This window comes from Coptis chinensis, chromosome 4, assembly GCF_015680905.1.
Source record: "Coptis chinensis isolate HL-2020 chromosome 4, ASM1568090v1, whole genome shotgun sequence".
Classification (NCBI taxonomy): domain Eukaryota; kingdom Viridiplantae; phylum Streptophyta; class Magnoliopsida; order Ranunculales; family Ranunculaceae; genus Coptis; species Coptis chinensis.
The window spans coordinates 63,441,723-63,463,830 of NC_141459.1; the positions used below are offsets into that span (position 1 = coordinate 63,441,723).

The 22,108-nt window shown below is 37.1% G+C and overlaps 1 protein-coding gene and 1 pseudogene across 3 annotated transcripts; one reads left to right on the top strand and one right to left on the bottom strand.

The window, feature by feature from the left end:
- Nucleotides 1–6: 6 nt before the first annotated feature.
- Nucleotides 7–21,512, bottom strand: LOC147504338 (histidine--tRNA ligase, cytoplasmic-like). 3 transcript variants are annotated; one of them, XM_086557267.1, is made up of 4 exons: nucleotides 21,387–21,512; nucleotides 21,118–21,251; nucleotides 20,562–20,638; nucleotides 7–454 (listed from the first exon to the last, which is right to left on the bottom strand). In XM_086557267.1, the coding sequence occupies exons 1-4, from the start codon at nucleotides 21,453–21,455 to the stop codon at nucleotides 162–164; spliced, it is 573 nt and encodes a 190-aa protein (XP_086413393.1). In that variant the 5' UTR covers nucleotides 21,456–21,512; the 3' UTR covers nucleotides 7–161. The 3 variants fall into 3 exon arrangements, 2 of the variants coding, with proteins under 2 accessions (XP_086413393.1, XP_086413395.1); XM_086557269.1 differs by having other exon boundaries at nucleotides 20,562–20,667; XR_015193035.1 differs by lacking the exons at nucleotides 20,562–20,638; nucleotides 21,118–21,251; nucleotides 21,387–21,512 and adding an exon at nucleotides 3,592–3,680.
- LOC147504339 (uncharacterized) lies at nucleotides 12,731–13,977 on the top strand (annotated as a pseudogene).
- Nucleotides 21,513–22,108: the final 596 nt, after the last annotated feature.

Below are 22,108 nucleotides of genomic sequence, written 5' to 3' on the forward strand. Positions count from 1 at the left end.
CAAAAATGTGTGAACTGGCAGTCTGGCATTCATTTTACCCAATTGTGGTTCCTGAAATATCCACCTTAACAACTCTCTTGTGAACTATGTAAAAAAGTAAGAATAAATGCCATTACAATCAAATACATCCAATTGTAATGGTTTGTGCAATGGTGTGTTCTTCAAACGCTCGCTAAGCTCCTCAACCATCGTCCCTGCTCTGATTTTTTTATCCGTTTTTTCTCAACATCCTTTAAGGTGACAACACCTCCGTTTCTTTCCTCATCACCCTCAATTATCATCCATGGAATACTCGAGTCTACAGCACGATCAATCAGTTTCTTGACCTTTTTATTGACCATGAATTCTGCTTTCAAGTTGGAGCGCCAGAACTCACTAACCAATTCAGTAGCTCGAGGCAGGTCATCCCCAACAATACCAACTAGAACCTGCGTTTTTGTTTTGCCTGGACAGCCTGCCAATATGAGAAATAAAAAAGGAGAAGACAACCTTCAACATTAAAAAAAATTGGTACCCGAGCACAAACGCAGAGGATAATGGCTCAAAAAAAGTCTTCAGTCCTCAACAAAAATCAGTTAATCAATCCACACGAAAGGGTAACACCAATTGCCTCGTACACATAACACAAATTTACAAACTATATGTACAAGCAGAAGGACGTGTAAGTCACAGAGAATAGTTCAGAAGCAACGCCATAGAAATAACCAATGTTCTAAAAAACGCTAGGCGGTAGTCGGACGGTAGGGGAGCACCTAGGCCTTCTAGGCGGCGCCTAGACGGGCTAGGCGCTAGGCGGTTTTATTTAATTAATTATTTAAATATATATGTATAATTATTATTTTTTCTCTGGATAAAACATGTTATTGGAATGAAATGATGTCACTAAAATTTGGAATAGTGGTATTAAGGTAATATAGTCTTTCTCTAGAAAAGTGTGGTTATAATTTTTGTTTTTTTTTGTAAGGGCACGTGCACGTGCACAGAGACTAGTTGCAAATAATCAACTAACATCAGCTCATATGCATCAATGCATGCCTCAAGTTCTAATCCGCGCCGGTAAGAATAAGATGGAGTAATCTTTATTTCAAGAGGTATTCCAGCATAAAATTTCAGATTGATGTAAAATCCAGCATACAGGATCACAAAAACGATCAGATCTGGATCTGATTTGAAGGAATTTGAATTCAATTCAATCACCCATATTTGTTTTTTGCTTCCATTTTCAATTGAGGTTGAAACCAGGTACGATTTACCAACTCTCTCTAATTTCTTCCCACTCATTTTCTTTCTTCTCGACACCCCAATTCTTATTTCAATTTGATCTCATCAGATCTGATCTAATTTGGACTCTATTTTTTCTTCAAATCGATCTGATTTCAGCACCCCAACTCTTTCTTTCTTTCTCTTCCTTGAATCTCTCCAAAATTTCTTTTCAGAACCCGAGAAGAGAGACTGCCGATTGATTTTGTAAGCCCTAGTGGGTCTTTTTAATTTAATTGGGCTTGTAACATTTAAGTCTGTCTTTTTTTTTTCTTTTTTTTTTGGACCCTCTAAACCGTCCAGTCCCGCCTGGGCCGCCTAGGCCAATTAATCACCCGCCTGGGTCCTTCTAATCAGACCACCGATTTATAAAACGATTACATACAAAAACAGTTCGGCCAGGCACCGCCTAGCGCCTAGGTGCCGCCTAGACTGCCGCCTAGGCCGTTTTTTAGAACACTGGAAATAACCAGCAACAAACCTTTTTTTTTCTTTTTCCTTTTTTGCATGTTTTAGAAGAAACTAACAAAGGAATAAATCTGACTGGTAGCACGGATGAAAACACCAATGGTTACTGTTTTTACCGGCAACAGAAGGGGGTCATGAAAAAGCAGTAGAGTAAAAGAGATCAAAGGTTCTTCTTATGGTCTCGAATATAGTAATATTCCATGGCAATAGCACAAACGAATGAAGAGTCCAATGCATCTTATATATTTAGTTATTTACCCTTCATTTTCTATTTTGATCGGCAAAGAAAATTTAATTAAAGGACCATACACGAGGAAATTGAGGTAACCTACAAAACAAGCAAGCAAAAAGAAACAAATTTCCCCACCCCGACTGAAGAAATAAACCAGCCCCTCTCCCAAACAACACTGAATTCTTATCTAGAAATGAAACGATAAAACCGTCAAACCGATTATACTCTCAGGACCATGCTTCATCTCTCAGTCCTTGCACCTAAATTTAGGCTTATGGCCCCAAAGAGAAAAATCTATTTGATAACCACCTGGAATATGCTATATAGTTTTGCAATTATGCCTCACGAATTTCAGTAATTTCTCTTAGGATTCAAACTAAGCAACCTACATACTAATTAAGCTTGAAATTGTGCATAAAAAACCCAACCATCCATCTCTAAGCTAGAGCACTTGAGATGGAAATACACAGCCATATATTAGCAACAAATCTGTTTTCAAGGCTAGATCCTACTTCATCAAACCACCCAGTTTGCTTTCCAAACAACTATGTTGCATGGACTTCACCAATTCAAGACTTGCTACACAGAAGTTTAGATCTACCTTCAAGTTGCTTCCTTGTTGAATTGGCTCCTCCACTACACCATTTGGGTGAATTTGCAACAATTGGGTTTTTCATTAGTAACACTTATACACCCGTTAGGAAATTAGTCACATATATTATCCGTTGGCAATGCAATCAACCGTTGCTTAAATAGTTGAATTATTTTGTAACATTTCTTTAGATATTTAGCAACGTTTACCCACCGTTAGAAACTAAGAAAAAAAAAAAGAAAAAGAATATTACATCGGAAAAAAAAAAAAAAATAAACCTGGCGGGGAGTATTTCACTTAAAGGCTCATCGAAAAAAACAATAGAAGAAAAAGGGAAAAACAGATCAACTAAAGCTTCGGACGAAAGCCGCCACTTCTTTGCCGTGAACTTCTTCTTCACTTTCGGTGAGTTGCTCTATCCTCGTCTTCCTTCTCGTTCGTCTTCTCTTCTTCCTCCTACAAATTATTTAAGGTTTTGATTTTGGTTTTGGTTTTGTATGTCTAGGGTTTGAGATTTTCATTTTTGGATCTCTTGAAAAAAGATTCTCATTAACCGAGGTGAGTAGTTGATGTTTAGGGTTTTATTATCTGGCGAACATATTTAATTTTATTAGTTGATTGTTGTTTATTATGCTGATTTTCAATGGATCGATTACAAGATTGTTTTAATATGTAAAAGAGTGGATTTTGATGGTTCTAATTCGGATATCAAGTTTAGCTAAAGAATGATTTACGAGTTTTCTAATTAACAAGTTTTTCTATTTCTAATGGTTCTAATTCAGATATCAATCAAAGGAGAGCTTTATGATTTCTCTGCTCATAAAGTATTGATTACCTTTTTTTGGTCATTATTTTATGATTTTTTAATAGTTTGGTTTGAACCAATGGTTTACTTTTAATCTCTTCTACAATGAGTAGTCAGTATAAATTAAACTTGACCTAATCGTGTTTGTAAGCTAACGCTACCAAAGCACCAAGCCCTAATTCTATGTTCAACATTTCAACTATTATATATATAGCAATGATAAACAATACATACCGCTCCGATATGATGCTTAGGCGGAGATGAGCCTCCAGCCTTCCTCAAGCCCAAGCCAAGCTATCGGATCAATCTCCAAATACCTAAAACCAATAAATCCTAAAACTTCGATATATTTCGATATCAACAAAATTTGTGTGTGTGAAAGAGAGGACCTAAAAAGCGGGGCTGAAGCAAGCGGAAGATTCATGAACCCAAAGTGAGGATCTTCGGCGAGAAGAAAAACAAAATTGAAACCAAACATATAAAAAATCCACTTTGGCAAATAAAAATTTGTTTTTAATTAAAGGATCAAATTTTTTTGTTTTCGTTAATGTAATGATCAAACTCTCACCTTTAAAGCTCCTCCTTTGTTTTTGTTTCTCTGAGAGATTTACTTTATTTCTTTTTTTGAGTTATTATTATATATACCTTCGTTGGTTGTTTCATACGTGTTCCAACTTAACATCCCGGTCTTCCCATCGTGTAAAAAGGATTGCGTTTGTAGGATTTATCGGCCAATACCCCTCTGAAAGAAAAGCATTGAATGAATAGGGAACCATTTAGTAAAAATGATAGCCAAAGACTTACAAACGCAATCTTATTTTTTTTGTATAGCATTTTTTTACATAAGCTATTAAACAAAAGCTATCTATGTGCCTTTTTCTAGTAGTGATGGTAGTTGATAGTACATATGAGTGTTTAAGTGTTACCTGTACGTTTGCATATAATCGGAAGATTGGAACTTATTTGTTTATTTTGTCTTAAATTCCTTAACTATATATAAACATGTTTTATTGTAGAATGAGTGAGCAAATTGAAAAGTTTGGATGGACGAAAAAACAAAGAGGTCCATACTTTTATGAAGACGGGGTTAGGGATTTTGTTTCATTTGCCAAAACAAAGTTGGTGGTGCGGCTTGTCCTTGCCCATGTAAAAACTGTAGGAATAGGTTCCGACTAGAATATGATGTGGTCGAAGATCATTTGAACCTAAACGGTATAGATCTTTCATACCGTATATGGGTTTTACATGGTGAAAGACGCTTACAAACTTCGATGGAGCATCCGGTGGTGGGATACATGGAAGAAATAAACACCGAGGAAGAAGGGCTTGGAATAGGGAACTTTGTTGATGCTTATATGGGCCATGGTATTGAAATAGGAGATAATGAACCACCGTTTGTTCCTGAACCAGACTTGGATAAGAGGTATCTTGACTACAAAAAAAAAGCGAAAGAAAAATTGTATCCTTCTTGTGAGGGACCCGAGACAACACTTTCAGCAATTGTTAAACTTCACAATTTGAAGAAACAGTTTGGGTGGTCTGGGAATAGTGTGACAGCATTGTTGTCCATGTTGAGGAGATGGTTACCCAAAGAGAACACATTGCCCGATGAAATATCCTATAATGAAGCAAATGTTGAAAGACCTAGGGATGAAAGCCAAGTGCATTCATATGTGCGAAAATAATTGTATGCTATCTTTGGAAACTTGACCGAAAAATTGGAGGAATGTCGTCATTGTAAAAAACCTAGATATAAAGTCATAGCAGAAAAGGAGGGAAGGTTTCAAAAGAGCCTAACAAAGTGTTGAGACACTTTCCTCTCATTCGAGACTCAAGAGGTTGTATACAATACCATGGATAGCACGTGACATGACTTGGCATGCTAGATCAAAATCTTCATGGGATTATATGAGGCATCCAAACATTGGCCAATGGAAAGTATGTAAAGAGAAGTATGAAGAATTTGCGAGAAGGAGCGCAATGTTTGGCTTGCTATTGCAACGGATGGATTTAATCCACGTGGAGTTCGATCTACTGATTTCTGATTGTTGGCTTTGTCATCACGGTGCCTTATAATCTCCCACCATCCTTGTGTATGAAAGCGAGAATTCCAAATGTTGTCTCTGTTAATTCTGGGCGAAGGCACCGAGTCAAGACATTGATGTTTTTCTCGAACCCTTTGTATGAAGAGTTGAAGCGGTTGTGGGATCATGGAGTGCCAGCTTATGACATGTATAAAAAGGAACATTTCACGTTGAGAGCTATGTTGATGTGGGGATTCACGACTTCCGGCTTTTTTGGGAACTTATCCGGTTGTGTAACCCATGGATATAAAGCTTGTCCAAAGTGTGGTGACAATACTCCATCTCTTCATCTACCTATTAGCAAGAAAATTGTTTACACAAACTATAGGCGGTTTCTTAATAGTGATCACCCTTTTAGAGATGGGAAGTACTTGGGGCTCAAGGCGGTGGAAGATAGTCTACCTCGGAAACCACTAAGAGGGGAAGAACTTCTAAAACATCTAGATCGTATCGACTTTGTAACTTGGAAAGACAAATGAGGGCAAGCGAAAAAGAGCGAGGTAAATGTTGATGATAATGATGATGGTGGTGAACTTCTTTGGGGCATGGTATAAGAAGCCAATCTTTTTGGTATGGAGTCTTGGATAGACCATGAAGTCCGCCATGTTGCTTGATGTGATGCATACCGAAAGAATGTTGCAGAACATTTACTAAACCACGATCCTTTGCTTGAGTAAAACAAAATATCTTGTAAATGCACGCGGGATATGAGGCTTCTTGGAATACCGCGATGGGCGGTGGATGCAAATTGATTCAAACACGGGGAAAAGCGGTTAAGCCACATGCTTCTTTTGTTTTGGATAAGAATGAGAAAATGGATTTCTTAAAAACTTTGAAGTACTTAAAGCTCCCTTCGGGTTTTTCTTCTAACTTGAGCAACATTGTTAGTCTCAATACACAGGTTTTGCTAACAATGAAGTCGCATGACTATCATGTCATCATGGAGTACTTATTACTGTTTTACTTCAACATGCCTTTCGAAACACCGGGACTTACGGAAAAGCTATTCACCGAATAAGCTTATTCTTTAATTTATTGTGTTTCGAGGTCTTGATCGGAAAAGACATTCAAGAAGCCAAGTTGATGGTTGTCGAGGCATTATGTGTGTTAGAGAAACACTTTCCGCCATCCTTTTTTGATATAAGCATCCACCATGTAGTGCATTTGGCAGATGAGGCTTTGCGTTGTGAACCTACCCAAGATCGGTGGATGTATCCGTTCGAACGGTAATTCACTTTTATTTCAATTGTTTGACTTCATTTGACGTGTTTTTTAACTTAAAATTTACATGTGTAAGTTTGGAATATTTGATTCCAATAGGTCGATGAAATAGTGTAAAGATATTCCTAGCAACAAACGATATGTTGAAGGTTCTATTGCAGAATCCTATCTTGTTGTTGAATCTGTTAGGTATGCCATGGAGTACATGTCTAATCCACGAGCCGTAATCACAAATATAGTCAAGAAGTCTTTTTAGATGAAAATGGTGAGTACAATGATGAAGGGCCTATCCTAGATGGTAAGGATGTGTTATTATCCCTCATCAATTTGTACAGAATCGTCGATGGAGTCTTTGTTTTTCGGCGAAGTCGAAGAAGCGATACATTCTGGTCTAAATTCTTTAATCCTTCACTATGTAGGCACGGAACATGTTTTGTTATTATGGTTTTGTTATTATGTAGATACTTCTATTAAAGCATGAATGAATAAAATCATTGAGTATTGTGAGTCATTGCAATCCGGTTCCGCGTGCTAAAAAGAAAAGAGATTGCAAAAAGCGAGGTAGAGATCTGAGACAAATTTCATTGGTTGTTATATAAGAAGGTATTAATTCTTACAAAAACAATATAATTTAAAATACTAAGATAGTTCTCTTACTAGTCATGTTTTTAAATTGTTTTCTTGTGTATTATTATAGTTGTTGGAGGGCGATGCCACGAATTCTATGTTGTGGCGGTTAGTCAAAGACCCAACTAAAGCTAAGACATACAAAAGTACCGTCAATGGTTTTGTCTTCTCTCCCCAAGTCTCATGATGATCTTGTTACCACCCAAGGCGATTGGTGTTGTTACTTCTTTTTCTTGCAAGTAGGAACGCGACAAGAATCCCATTGATGCAACAACGATGTGGTATGGGGTCATTAAACGGATAATCGAGGTAGACTATACCGACTTTCAAGAGGTGGTTTTTATTGTGATTGGGTGAGGGTGGAAGACAAGACTAATGGCTGTAAAATCTGTCCGGACTCAAGCTTGGTGATGGTCAACCTCGACAAACTGAAAAGTTCAAGTAACTTTTTGGATGAGCGACCATTCTTGCTAGAGGCATATCAAGTGTTTTATTCACAAGATTTGAAACATCCCGATTGGTCGGTGGTTATACATTCTCCAAAGCGGTTGACTTGTCGAGTGGATGAGCTAGATGTACCAACCGACTTCCAATCTACTCTTGAAGACCAACCCAATTTGAGACCCTTGCTAGAAAGACGGCGTTAATTAATTGTCTAATATGTTAATATAACTTTTTGCTATGGATGTATCCATTTGTGTTTAGTTTTATATTGGGTGAGTCATGATTTTTCTGCTTGCAAGTTTGATGATTATACACTGAAATTTATTTGATGGTTGTGCCTCAAAGTTGAATGTGATTTATTTTACGTTTTGAAGTGTAGTGATTTCACTTCAAGATTAACATATCGTTACCAATATATGCATCCATTATAATTGTCACTATTTGCGGGGATATTTTAATGGAATCAAGTGGTCAATCATCAGTCCTAGTGCCTTGCGGCCACCCCCCATCAGGTCAAGCAACACCCCGACCAAGTCAAGCAACACCCCGGTAACATCCGAATCATCACGGAGCACCTTCATGGAGTTAAGGCTAAGATGCTTGTCTTGGTGTCTAGTAAAGAACCTTGTTGTTGGTCCTTATGGGGCAAAATGGGCAACCGCTTGGGGCATTTTATTCGATAACCATCCCATTGAATTACAAGGATTGGAGGCTTGTGAAACAATCCTTTAAGGATCTGATGTGGGAAGCTTTGGCGGTAACATTCAATTCTTGTTAATAATGTTATCATTTTAACTTCACCAAAATGAATTTCTAACTATTAAAATTCTTGATAGGGTGAGTTTGAATATGATGTGCCCATGGCTTTGGCTTACAAACAACTTCGGAGGGAGTTTTCCTCTAAATTCGTGGACGCAAAAGCAACTAGCGAAAAGAGATCATAAAGAAAGCCTTAAGCAAGGAAGGCTGCTATTGCGCTTGTCCGGATGGTACGAATCCACAATTTGGGCGGTTTGTGACCCGTGAATTCAGACACGAAGTCGTACAAAGGAATGCAAAGAATGCATCAAATAGGAAAATGAACGCTATTGGTCATACTCTTGGAAAAAAAAATATGCCCAAATCGTTACAAGAAGATGCCGTCCTATCTCGATGTCTTTATTATTAGAAGTGGTGCAGTAGTATCATTTTATATATTTTTGTGTAGAAACAAAAGAACCACTAATGTCAAAGTACGCCGAGAGGGCGATTGGCTAACCGGTCCTGAGCGTCGTGATGGATCTGTTTTTGGAGAGTGCTTCGTGTAGCATATGTAAGTATTTATCTTTTCTACATTTAAATGTGTTGAGCTTGTTGTTATGTTGTAAGTATATATACATGGGTGTCCTTATTTGGTTGTGCTTGTTGTTTTAGGGGAACAAGTGAAGTTTGTTAAAGAAAGGAAAGCTATTGAAGCAAGCTAGGGAGAGGAAGATCTTGGCGAGGTCATAGACCTTGAAGGTGATGTACTAGTTGAAGTCTTTGGGAAGGACAAAAAGGGCGTGTACTTTGTTGGCTCTCAAATCTCACCTGCACAAGTTGAACATGCTGCGGTTGGTGAGTACTTACTTGAAAAAGCATTGTCATCATCTGCTAGTGCTAGTCCCAACGTCGAGAAAGAGTTGGCTGAGGTTAAAGCTTCCATTACCAATTTGACTAACTTATTGTTGGTGAGTTTGTAACTTCTACAATTAGGCATACATATAACTTGTATTTTTCCTTACATGTGTTTTCTATTATCACGGGGCTCATTACACGGGGAATTGTCCCCCATAGTCTGCGATGAATACACCTCATGGTTCAAACTCACGCATCATCCATCTCCAATGTCTCCTCAAAATTTAGCTTCTCATTTTGATCGACAAGTGCTCGTGTAGGATTGTCGACCCGACTAGAGTTACCCCATTGGATAGAGAAGGTAATGAAGTAGCTAAGGGGTTAGTGGTGACCCGATCCTATGCACAAAGATGTTTGTCATGGCGGAAAAGAGTGCTTAGAGGTGAAAAAAAAGATCAATATTGAGGAAGTGTTTATGGGTGATCGTTACTCTATGATGGTCCCCAAGATGGAAATAAAACCCTTCATGGTTATGTTCTTTGGAGGGTGGTTGATTTGGCTGATGGGCGGTTGAAATATGATTAAGAATGGTTGATTAGTGCTAATCTTTTTGGACATATTGTTTAGCAAATCTTTTTTGGACATATGGGTGACAAAAACATTAAGTATGGTTAATGTTCTAGTTATAATTTAACAATCCTTTTTGGACATATGGGTGACAAAAAGAATTTAGTATGGTTAATGTTCTAGTTGTAATTATGTAATCTTTTTGGACATTGGATAAGGGTTCTAGTTGCAACTTGTTGAGCCTTTTTGGATATATGTATATAATTTTCATTATTGTTGATTGTATTATATGTATGCTTGTTTGTTTTGCGGGTTTGTGAGTTTTCTAACCCCTTTTAACTCCTTGATGCAAACTTATGAAATTAAGTTTTGCATTGCGGTTCCAACCGAATAAAGGAGGAGGAAGAAAGGGATCTCTTGGAAGTCTAGGGTTGGTGATCCATTTCAAAGGTAAACATGTCGTGCGGTTTTATTGGTATTTGTTCAGGTATATAGTGATCTTATATGGGAGATAACGATGTGTTCGATTCGATCTTAGTGATGACCAACCGAGAACAACACTTAGGCACATGTCAAAAACGCCTTGTCGGTATGTGAATTTGCACGTTCTCCTCTTCCTTGTGTGTGTGCACTGTGTATTAGGTTATTATGAGAATGCAATTTGGCTCTAATTAAGTTTATTTCCTTCATTTTTCTTGGGTGAATAATTCTAAACTCTACTATTGTGTGCTAGCTACAGATTATATTTTCCATGGCTGATGAGTATGTGCCTAAATCGTTGATAAGAAAGCCGTAGTTGAAAGGTAGGGACACTTTTAGTTGATCATGTTTATCCAAACAGTAAGAGCTAGAAAATTTAGTTTATGTACTATACTCGATGTCTCCACCAAATGTTATCGGACCTCGATAGACACTAGGCTGTGAATACACGCGGGAAAACAACAAAAGTATTTTTAGTCATAGCGCAAATTCATGATGCTTGTATGTCCTCTCCTCCATGTGTATCTCGACAAGTAATGATTAGTTTGATTGTTGGTCATTTGTAGATTGTGTAGAGCTCTGGGAGGAGCTTGAGAAAGTTGAGATCGAGTGGGAAATCATTCTCTATCTAATAGAGTTGAAGAAGCAAATGAAGGTCATAGTAAACTTCATTAAAAGTGAGGGACCAAAAGGTTGGGATGATCCCTGGAGCTAACTCGATGTGCCGTTTTATTCTTTTGTCATGTGTAGGGTTTAAAGGTTCTTGATACTTCTGTGGAAAACATTGCATCAGGAGCATGGAAAGCATTAGGCAATTCTTGGAAAGGGGGCTCAAGCTTTGTTTATAAGTATGTTCGCCTATAACTCGATGTTGTTGGTAGCAGTTTTTGTCAATTGCTTGTTTACTTTGCTCAAGAGAATAATGATATGAGTCCATATTTCATGACATGGATACTCACATATTGTCACAAAGAGAGTCATAAAAATCATATATATCTAAATTTAGTTGTTTTCAACGATGATGCCACTTGTTAGGAATTTTTATTTCATTTTGTGTTCTATATCACAAACTTGGACTACGAGTTTTGTATATTTGAACAATGAATCCAGGCATTTTTTTCTCGATTGCTTCGTTTCCTTTCGAGTTATGGATTGTTTCAAAGGCTCATTCTTCTCACTTCCATGAACTAAACAATGATGAGGTAAATATTTGTTCTGATGCATAAATTTTGTGGGTCACTTGTTTCTCTAATTCATAGATATTAGGTGCCAAGAAACTACATAACACTATATTGGTAGTTTTTCCCCTCAACACTTCTTTAATTTTCTTTGTTTCATATAGTGATAACCTTGCTTCAAACTGCAGGAGCTTAAAGGTAGCATTAGCGTCTTACGCAAAGTCGACCCATGTTAGCGTGATGATGGTGCTAGTGTAGAAGCCTCGGTTATTTGTTATCCTACATCAACGGAGTCTTTGGGTGGGGCATAGACTTGTTACAAAATGGTAATTTAGGTATAGACAAATCTAGTCTTCTTTAAGTTCAACTACACATGTATGTTTATTGAATGGGGTCTTATCGTGATTGAAACTTTGTATGAACATGTCATATTTTATTGTCTGCGGGGCAAAAAACACGGTTACTTTTGATAAAGTCTTTACCACCCAGTCTTCCGCAGCAAGATGTTTTTGTAGAAATCTCCGCGGCTTGTTGAGTGCCACTGGATGGTTATAAGGCAAGTACATGCTTTGTTACTTGGTCTTATCTATGTTAACAATGATTACTTTACGTCACGCTTTACACCTTGTTTGGATTCATTCTTTGATGTCAAAGAGTGTTACGAGCTTATATAAATGCTCATTTTGAGGTGATTAACATTTGTCTAATTTTTTTCAGATATTTCAATGTAGTCAATCTCTTGTATCCCGTGGTTGGAAGTATAAAATGCGGGTTACATTTCCACTCTTCAAGTTTAAAGTCTTACTTGTGTATTACTCTTTTAACTAATCTAAATGTCTTGCCTAAATTTTCTTAGGCCTCGATGTTGGAAATATATAATGAAACAATTAGTGATTTGTTATCAACAAATCCGGTGGGTAGTGTGGACAATAGCACAGCCGGTAGGCAATATACAATCAAAGCGTGGCGTGAATCGAAATACACATGTTTCTTATATGACCGTGGTAGATGTCTGCGGTTTGAAAGAGGTTTCCTCTCTTCTCCACCAAAATGCACAAAGCGGTATTTTCTTGCATTTTATGATAGATGAAAATTTCTTTCCTCTCAACCCTCCTCCTTCACACAAAAGCGCTTTTCTTCTTCTTCTTTCTTTCTTTCGATCCGGCCACCACAACCATGTCCTCAAATCAATCATCCGGCGTGGATTCCATCGTGATGATCCCATGGACCTTGGTTCCAAAAGGGTTTGGTGAAACCTGCTCACCAACTTTACTCACAACGGGTAATCCATGTCTCGATTTCTTTTTCCATATACTTCACGATACACCATCACAAGATTTAATCCAACGTCTAGAATTAGCATGGACTCATAATCCTTTAACACATTAAAACTTCGTTTCCCACTTACGTGGCGTTAGAGGTACCGTAAGTCGGATAAACAAGGGTTTTATCAAAATACATTGTGGTTACATGAACACCACCCCAAGACACTAGCTCTTATTGTTAGATGGTTTGGAATCGGGTATTTGAAAGATTTGCTTGAGATTTTGTATAGGATACTTGAAGGGTTAGATGTTGAAAGGTGGCGAAAGAGGAGAGGAAAGATCATGTGGTGTGTTGGAAGAGAGGAAAAGGATTGAGAGAAACGAGAGGAAGTTACTATTTGGAAGAAAGGTGAAAGAGTTAAGGTGAATAAAAAAATTTGTAAGAATAGAAGTTTGAGTGGTGCTTGTAAAGAAAGGTTGAGAACCATTGTTGAAAGATTGGGTTAATGAGAATATGAAGAATCTTACTATTGAAGAAAGAAGTAGAAAGGTGATAAGGATCGGGAGAAGTTGACTCGAAAGTGCTTAGAAAGAAAAAGACTCTGCTATGGAGGAAAAAAAAAGCTCTTGCAAGGTATACTAATGATCCCAATTATCGGTTCTTGCATGATCAGATTTGCTTTCTTTTTGCTGAGTTGTTGAGTTAGGATATTAAGTGTTTGAAATCTGAAAAGTATGGTAAGGTTAGTTTGGCTGCGAAATGGTGTCCATCTCTTGATTCTTCCTATGATCGGTCGACTCTTATATGTGAGAGCATTCGCGAAAAAAGTTTTCAAGAGACTCTACGATCCGGAGTATGAAGGGATTGTAGAAAGTCACTATGCTTTTAAAGTCCGTAATCGTCCGAGAAAACAAGTTCTAGTCCCTCTTAAATTCAAGCTCTAGAACTTCCCCGAGATTTACATGGCTGCAAACAAGTGGAACTCTCTTCCTTACAAAGGGGTGGCCTCTGTTGTTATGAAAATTTACAAGGGACTCTTCATGGAACATGACGAATCGCGATTCACTGCGTACCTTGAAGATGTGAAGAAGGGAAAGGCGAAAATCGCTCTGGTGCATTGCTTCCACCGCGAGATTTTTGGGCAAAGTGGTGGCTAGATATACATATGGTGGTGAAGAAGAAGAAGAAAAACTTGGCGAGGTTCTTTGAGCTACAATGGAAGAGAATGGTAGAAGATCTTTCCGTTAAGGGCAAATTCAAAATTGTCTTCTTTATCTGCGATGTAATGCGGTAGCATGGGCCGGGACTCCAATGGATGTATGTGTTGCCGCTTGGGATTTTGCTTCGAGCTGGCTAACACCCATGGAAAGGGAAGTTAATCACATTCAAATGAGACCCACTCTTCAAACAATTAAAGGCTAAACGGCTTGAAGAAAAGAAGGGATTTGTCCGAGACATGGATTGGGGGCAAACCGATTTCCAAAAGCCTTCGATTTAATCCTTGAAGTTCTTTGTAAAAAGGAAAGTTGAAAGCATCCAAGATGGTTAAAAAGGTGTTTGTATTTAGTGATATGGAATTCGATGAGGCTTCGCCCAATGCACTCGAAACCGATTATGAAGCCATCATAAGGAAATTCAGTGGCGAGGGTATGGTTCGGTTGTACCGGACATTGTTTTCCGGAATCTCGAGATTCAAGATCCACACGATAGCTTGGCAACACAAAAAGGAGCTGCACTTGTTAGTGGATATTCAAAAACTTGTTAACGTTGTTCCCGGGGATGATGGACAATTGAATCCGAGACTTATAATGGAATCGGCCATCTCCGGAGAGGAATATAAGAAGTTAGCTGTGTTCGATTGATTCAAAGATCAAAGTAATGTTTCTTCTTATGTTTTTAAAAAAAAAATATATATATCTTCAAATGAAAATGTTATATTTGTATTGGCATCTATCTTGTTCAAAAGCGCAACCTTTTTATTCTAATAAGATTGGTTAAGTCATCTGTATAAGACCAGAAAAATATTTGTAAAACAAATTATGTATTTGTATTTCAGGTTTGTCGGGAAAACCCAAATGAATGAACAGTCCTCTAGAAGCCATTTTGTCTTCACATTACCAATTTATGGTGTTAATGAGGTATAGGTTTTTTTTATTGGGCATTTTTAAATTTCAAATAGTTTATGTAGTAACAAAGCGTAGTCTTGTCTCGATAGAGCACCGAACAACAAGTACATGGCATCTTAAATTTTATTGGGCATTTTTCCAGTGCTTTTAATTTTGTTATATGCGGGAAAGACAAGTGTTTGGGGAGCAGTTGTACCATTTTATCCGATGAGGCGGTTGGTTGGGGTTATGGGGTTACTAGTCTGTGACTTCTTGATTCAGGGAAGCTATGAGGATCATGATCCTCAACTACCACTACTAGGGGGAAAACAAGTGAAACTATAGCTTCGACAAACCTGGTCTGACTCTTCTAACTTATTAAAGTAAGCTCTTTTATATATAGTAAACTCTACAAATGTTTGTTGTGCATATTAGAGTAGAATTGCAATTGTTTTTTAAATGGGTTTTGTATGTGTAAATGCTGCCACAATCATTAAAACATGTTGTCAGAAGTTAAGAACTTAATTTTGCTGATTAGTCTCTCTCTTAACTTGTACAACTTGTGAATGAGAAGGACTTAATTCTGATACTTCAAGCATAGATTACGTGTCTGATGAAGAATATTATGATGAGAGCATGTTTTCTACTCCACAATCTCAAGATTCACGTGTATCCAGGGCTAGCAGTTTCTCTAAGTATGATAGATGTCAGTCTCGATGGTTCAAATACATTTTCTCGTGGATAATGTGGCCTATAACGTTGCATTATTAATGGTGTATTTTTTGTCATTTCCTTATGATTTTCTGTATCTCTTACAAGTTTCTAATATGAACCCTATCTCAGGTATCCATATGAAGCTATTAGTGTGGTTACTTCTGATGGATATGTTCTTCTTTTGGAAAGAATTCCACGGTATGAGAAGAAAAAAAAACTAATTCCTCTTTCCCCTCATTAGCCGTTAAACTCCAAAAGTATTTCTCTTTGAGTTTCATACTGAAATTTCGATAACAAAATTTCCTTGCATACATTATTGCCCGACACCCGTCACCGCATGTTGTAGGATGCAAGGAAGGTTGTCTACTTACAACCTGAGGAATAATGGATTCATCGATGGGGTGAGTTTCTATTCTATTTTTTTATTTCACGAGTGCATTTTCTTTGTATCATTTTCTTTGTTATGTTTTTTTAGGTATGGTTTGGGGCAGAAAACCCTTACCGTTTTATTAAATAAACGAAAAGAAAATTACAAGATAATAATTGGAAAAAGACTTCGAGAGAATAAATTAATGATGTAATTGCAATATTACATAGTAAAGGCCTAAGCAGCTAGAGATTGAGCGATCCGGAGAATGTATATTCTTTACTATATATATCAGTTAATAGCACAGGTATTTTTTGGGTCAACCGGCTTATATACACTTTCTACCAATTATGTTAAAACGATAAAACTTGTTTCAATGCACAATACTACGCTGTCATTGATCGCCTACGTTCCATAAAAATACTTCTTTCGATGTTAAATATTATTTCTTATGAAACTTTTTTAATTTTCATTTTTTTTTTCGCTTTTGGGTATCGAATGGAGTTGTTGGCTCTCCAAATTTGCAGCGTTTGATCAAGGTACTATTACTTTGTTATACTTGGAGAATTAGTTTTCGACTTGGCGATGATTAAGATCAATGCACACTCACGGCTTAACCATACCAATGTTATAACTTTTAGAAGATGTTGGTCCCCGGATAGGTAACACAAATTCTCTAAATTCCAATTCGGGGATGTGGAGAGATACCATTTAAGGGGAGATTCATTGATAGTGAACAATGGCCTTTATATGAATGGATAATGCCGGGGAGGAGGTGTATAGCTAGGACCATCAGCCTGGTGCAATATAAATCTTATCTTCATTATGTTTTTCCTGCCAAGAGCCTCCACAGATCCTAGATACTTTAGCCAACATCGGTCTTTTCTTGTTTCTCTTCCTAGTCGACATAGAATTAGACCCAAAGTCCTTACGTCAAACCTGGAAAGAAAGCCCTTGCCATTGCTATTGCGAGGGGATCGGCGTACCATTTGCTTTAGGAATTGCGGATTCTTTTGCTCTCCATAAAATTATTTCCAATGGTGTGGACCATGCTTCATTTCTTGTCTTCATTGGCAGCGTAGCTCTTTATATCTTCCCTGTTTTTAGCCCTCAGATACCCGGCAAAGGCGTGCTCTTTTCATTGGATACCATATTGCAATTTCATCTCATATACTACACTCTCATCACTTAATGAAAGTTTTGACAAAAGCCATGAACTCATTGAACCCATGCATACAGCCATTTCCCAAGGACTTGGATTGAGACTTCCGGACTTGGTGTTGCAAACCGTGATGGAGTTGGGTGTTATCTTTGTGTGATGGAGTTGGGTGTTCTGTTGTGTGAAATGATGGAGCTTGGTGTTCTTGAGACTTTGCATAAACAAATTGGTATACATTGATAAGGTGTTGGGTGGGGGCGGATATATATCAAGTCGTTAGAGGTTAGTTTGAGGTTTATTTGCTTGGCTAAAGTGTTGGTGACCTGTTGGTTGTCCTTAATCGATGTTGACAACTTCCTATGCTAATGAATTTTTATAGTAGCTACCATACAATACTTTGTTTTGGTGTTGTTACTTACAGCCTATGCGTTTGGACGCTGTGAAAAAACTCTTTTTTGTAAAGGTGGCTCACATATAAAAAGGCCGGAGAAACCAATTTTTTTATACAATGAAAATTCGTTAGTAAATGTGATCTGGCTTACCGTTAGCAATAAATTTTTTATACAAAGAAAATTCATTAGTAACGGATAGTAAACCCGTTAGCAATAAAAATGTTTTATACAAAGAAAATTAATTAGTAACGGATATAAAACCGTTAGAAACAAAAATAAAGTGTCATTTATATCCGTTCTATCGACAAAGAATAAACAAATTTGGTAACCGTTACTAATAATTTCTAACGGATAGGTATCCGTTCTTGAAATTAATTTTAGTGACACTTTATAACCGTTAGTAAATTTTGTAACGGATAATAAAGCGTTACAGATATCCATTAGTAATATTTGTCACGCTTTTTGTGTCAACATAAAATAACCGTTACTAATATTTTTGTAACGGATGAGTATCCGTTACAAATAGGCTATTATGGTGTAGTGCTCAAAAACAAACTTTTGAAGCAAAAACGGCTTCCCAAATGCTCAAGAAAAATATGGAAGAAGGACTGCACACAAAACTTCACTCAACAACTATCCGGACCAAGGAACACCCTAAATCCCAATAGGGAGAGTGGATCTTCAAATTTTTGAACAATCAATCCGATCCAACACTAGAGTTTCATATGAGAAGCTCCAAACCAAGCAAACCATAATCAAGAAGGAATGCTTAGAGGAAAGATCCGATTAGAAGTAAAATATGTGATAATCTTAGATTGAAACAACGAGTGCGAGGAAGGCTTTTGGAGAGAACCGTAAAAATCAAAAGTTATACCTCTACTGTCTATGAAGCACCGATACGTCCCTAAGGGTGAAGTATCCATGTCCGATACGTGTCCGAAACGGATACGCCCCGATACGCATCTGATACGCGATTTGGAATATCCGATTTTATAATTAATTTTTTAATTTCCGACACGCGGGGGATACGTGGGGGACAGTAATCTCACACATACAAGAAATTTTTTTGGAACTTCAACAAAAAAAAAAACAAGTGAAATAAAATCCAAGTTAAGAAGAGATGCAAGAGAAGAAAGATGAAGTGAATTCAAGTTATACATGTAAGTTGTTTAATGTGTTTGAATTGATCATTTTATGAAGTAGAATTACCATTTTAATTTGAATTTGGTGAAAAATGCTCAATTATATAATATTTATATAAATATTATTCAAACGTGTCCATGACATATCTGTGTCCTATATTTTTCAAAGATCCGTCTGCGGTCCGTATCCGGTCATTAAGCCAGATCAGCATCCGTGCTTCATAGTTTACTATAAAGTGGACTTACACAATGAGTTAATGAGTGCTTTTTGGCAGAGACGATCCTACTACGGATATCATCTCCAAAAAAAATCAGCTAATTTCAATATGCCTAGACTTGTCAAAAATGTTTTAAGAAATTAAAAGATTGTGTGATGTGGACATGAGTCAGGTCCAATAGTCGAGTCAAGCCCATGGGTCGTGCGCATGTTGGATTGTGTGTGCAATTAGGAGTCTACTAGTTTAGTTGTTGCTTTATTGTTATTAGTATAAATAAGAGGCTTGTAGTTAGGGTTCCTCAGAGTTGATGTTTATGATTTGTGAAATTCAATAAAAGAGTTGTTTTTGTTTGTTTAATTCAAGAGTAGATTGTAATAAACCTAAGCTTCGCTGGTTTAAATCTACATTATTGTGGCTAGTTAATCAAATCACAAAGGTTAGGCTTTCCATTTAGCTAACTTTTTGTGTAGATGATATCCATTGTCCACCAAAAAATCAGACAATAATTCATTATGTAGGTCCACCTTTTATAGGGGGTGTCAGTCCACGATGTCATTTAGGGGTGTGTAGGTGTAGGTCCTACACATAATTCAGATAGCTCATAATTCGTATAGCTCCTCTTATCCCTTCCCTTTGTTCTTTCACGATGTCTCTACATTTACTTTTCAACCATACCGTTATGCGTTAGAAATTCAGGCTCAGGGCACCAAGCAGCAAAACATTTATTTGATAGCCACCTTTGACTACAAAATCCTCCATATTATTGGCAGTTCCTCAAGCAATAACTTATATATGGGTGGGGGCATGGGGCTCTATATTTAGTTGGGTTATACAAGGATATGAGTTTGTAAGGTACAAAGTTGTCCAACAACTAAAGCTGGAAGTATGTGGAGCAAAACCCGCCTTTTTTCTTGAATGGTATGAATTCTCATATCCACTCTTCTCCTTTTCCCCTCCATCTACTCGTTCTTACACTGCTTCTTCTCTTACCCTTGCCTTTATTGCTTTCTTAATTAGATTACAAACTATATTAGCATTCCAAATTAAAAGTAGTTTGTCTTGATGTCATCATCCACTAACTATATTAGCATTCCGAATTAAAGTAGTTTGTCTTGATGTCATCATCCATTAATTAACTCGGCTGGTCACACCCTGGTGGTTGTACCAGGAGGCCTTGGGTTGATACCCACTTACACCGGGTTGGGGGTTCTTCATTTCTTTAACAGCCGAGTCCAACTCATCAGCGGGAGTTACTTTGGGCAAGTTCATCGCATAGAAGTGCTACATGTTTGGTCCCTACATCATACCCCAACCACCACACAGACACACACAAACACAAATGTCCTCGTTTCTAAGCATTCTTTAATCATCTGTAAAACAAGTAGTGTCTAACCATGTACATACTGTTGATGAGCAACTGTAACCCCAAAAGCCCTCTTTTCTACCATGCTTGTTTTTTTTTTCGGTAAGTACTATAAATGGTTATAATCAAGTAGTTCCCAAAAAGTAGGAACCATGCAGTTCGATAAACAAATATAACTAATATAGGCATATTATTATACAACTCTGTAACTGTAGCATGCTTTTTGTCATGTATTGTGTGTGTGTGTGTGTGTGAGAGAGAGAGAGAGAGAGAGAGAAAACCTGCTTGCTGTCTTTTAAAAAGCTGCTCCATTATAGTAAATACTCGTTCTATCCCAAGAGACACCAACAGCCGGGACCTGCTTCGAATTTTGAATATAACAGACATCTGTATTGTAATTATTTTTTATCCAAAAAATATAACAGACGTCAACTACTAGAAGAATGAAAAAATAACAAAATTATACCAACAAGAGAAGAAGAAAAACTTTTCCAAGCAATAAAAGAACAATTTACAAATCCAAAATTACTTTAAGCATTATAATTCACCCTATGCAGTCTAATCTAATTAAGAAAATCAAGTAATACTTCTAAAGAAATTTTGTTAAGTAGCCACATTAAAAGTGATGTAATCAGGCTAAGGCACCACTATTTTTTACTAAATTACTCTATCCAATTCAATTCCAACAGCATTAGTATCAAAACTTGCAGAGAAACAGAGTCGGTGCTACGTGATTTTGCATGTAATAAAAAGATGGAACTGAACATCCTGTCAACAAGATGCATACAAGCAACTACTAAAATGTCATCCGCTTCTAAGTGGTATATGTATTCTCACCATCTCAATAGAAATCTGCTCAAAGGATTGCTTATCCAACTTGTCAATGCTTGAACATATAGTTCTGAATTTTTCAGGGGAACGCCACATATCTCCAACATTCCATCCAGCAACTTCCGATGATTCAACTTTATCTATGAAAGCAAAGATAAAAAAGAAAATATTTTATATGAACACACACTTTGAAGATTGTAAAGCTGAAATAAAAGTTTGAGTAACAATAGATGTACTATTCATATAGACCCTGTGAACCAGGTAAAAGAAACTACCTCATAGTCACCGATGTCTAACTCATCCAATTCAGTTAAGACTTTAACAACCTCAAAATCATGCCCCATCACTTCAAATTGACCAGCAATATCAAAAGTCGCCAATGATGAAATTTACGATATTGCCCTTAGATGGATTATCCCTGCTGTATACTTTAGCTATTTGGTATCTTTTCAATGGGTTGCCACCATTGACCATTCATAACTATGTATCTGGCAAATGGAACAGTTAGGTCATAGCGCATAGAACACAGCTCACCACCCTGAAAGCATGTAAATAATCAATTGCAAACTCATTACGAATACGACGAAAATCGAACAACTTTTAGTTGAAAACAAACAGAACAAAAATGTTAAGCAGCTGTATCCCTATAACTACTAAAAAGAAATGTAAAGAGAGAGAACTTTATAGGTCAAGACTGCTTGTTAAGCAGGGAATTCAAAGGTTATAAAGGGCAGCTGTTTTTGTGGTCAGTCCTTTGCAAGGTAAAACATTCATTTAGACACAATCTCAACATGACACAACATCTGGTAAACATTTAATGTGGTGTGAGCCTGTATTGTATGAATTATGAAAACACCTTCAAAATGAGGTTGTAAGCAACTAAGCGTGCAACCTCCATAAACTTCTTGAACTTTTAGACTTTAAAGCACAAATGAATTATTAGTAAAATCTACTTTATTTAGTCAGTGTCCACACAAGTTTTCTTCTAGATTTTACA

What these genes read in the sequence shown, in the direction of transcription:
- LOC147504338 (XM_086557267.1), bottom strand. Translation starts at nt 21,455, where the DNA reads ATGGGGCATGATTTTGAGGTTGTTAAAGTCTTAACTGAATTGGATGAG. An exon ending in AGCAGATTTCTATTGAGATG is followed by an intron (nt 20,639 to 21,117) that starts GTGAGAATACAT and finishes AATTCGAAGCAG; the next exon opens with GTCCCGGCTGTTGGTGTCTC. An exon ending in TTTTAAAAGACAGCAAGCAG is followed by an intron (nt 455 to 20,561) that starts GTTTTCTCTCTC and finishes TCATATTGGCAG; the next exon opens with GCTGTCCAGGCAAAACAAAA.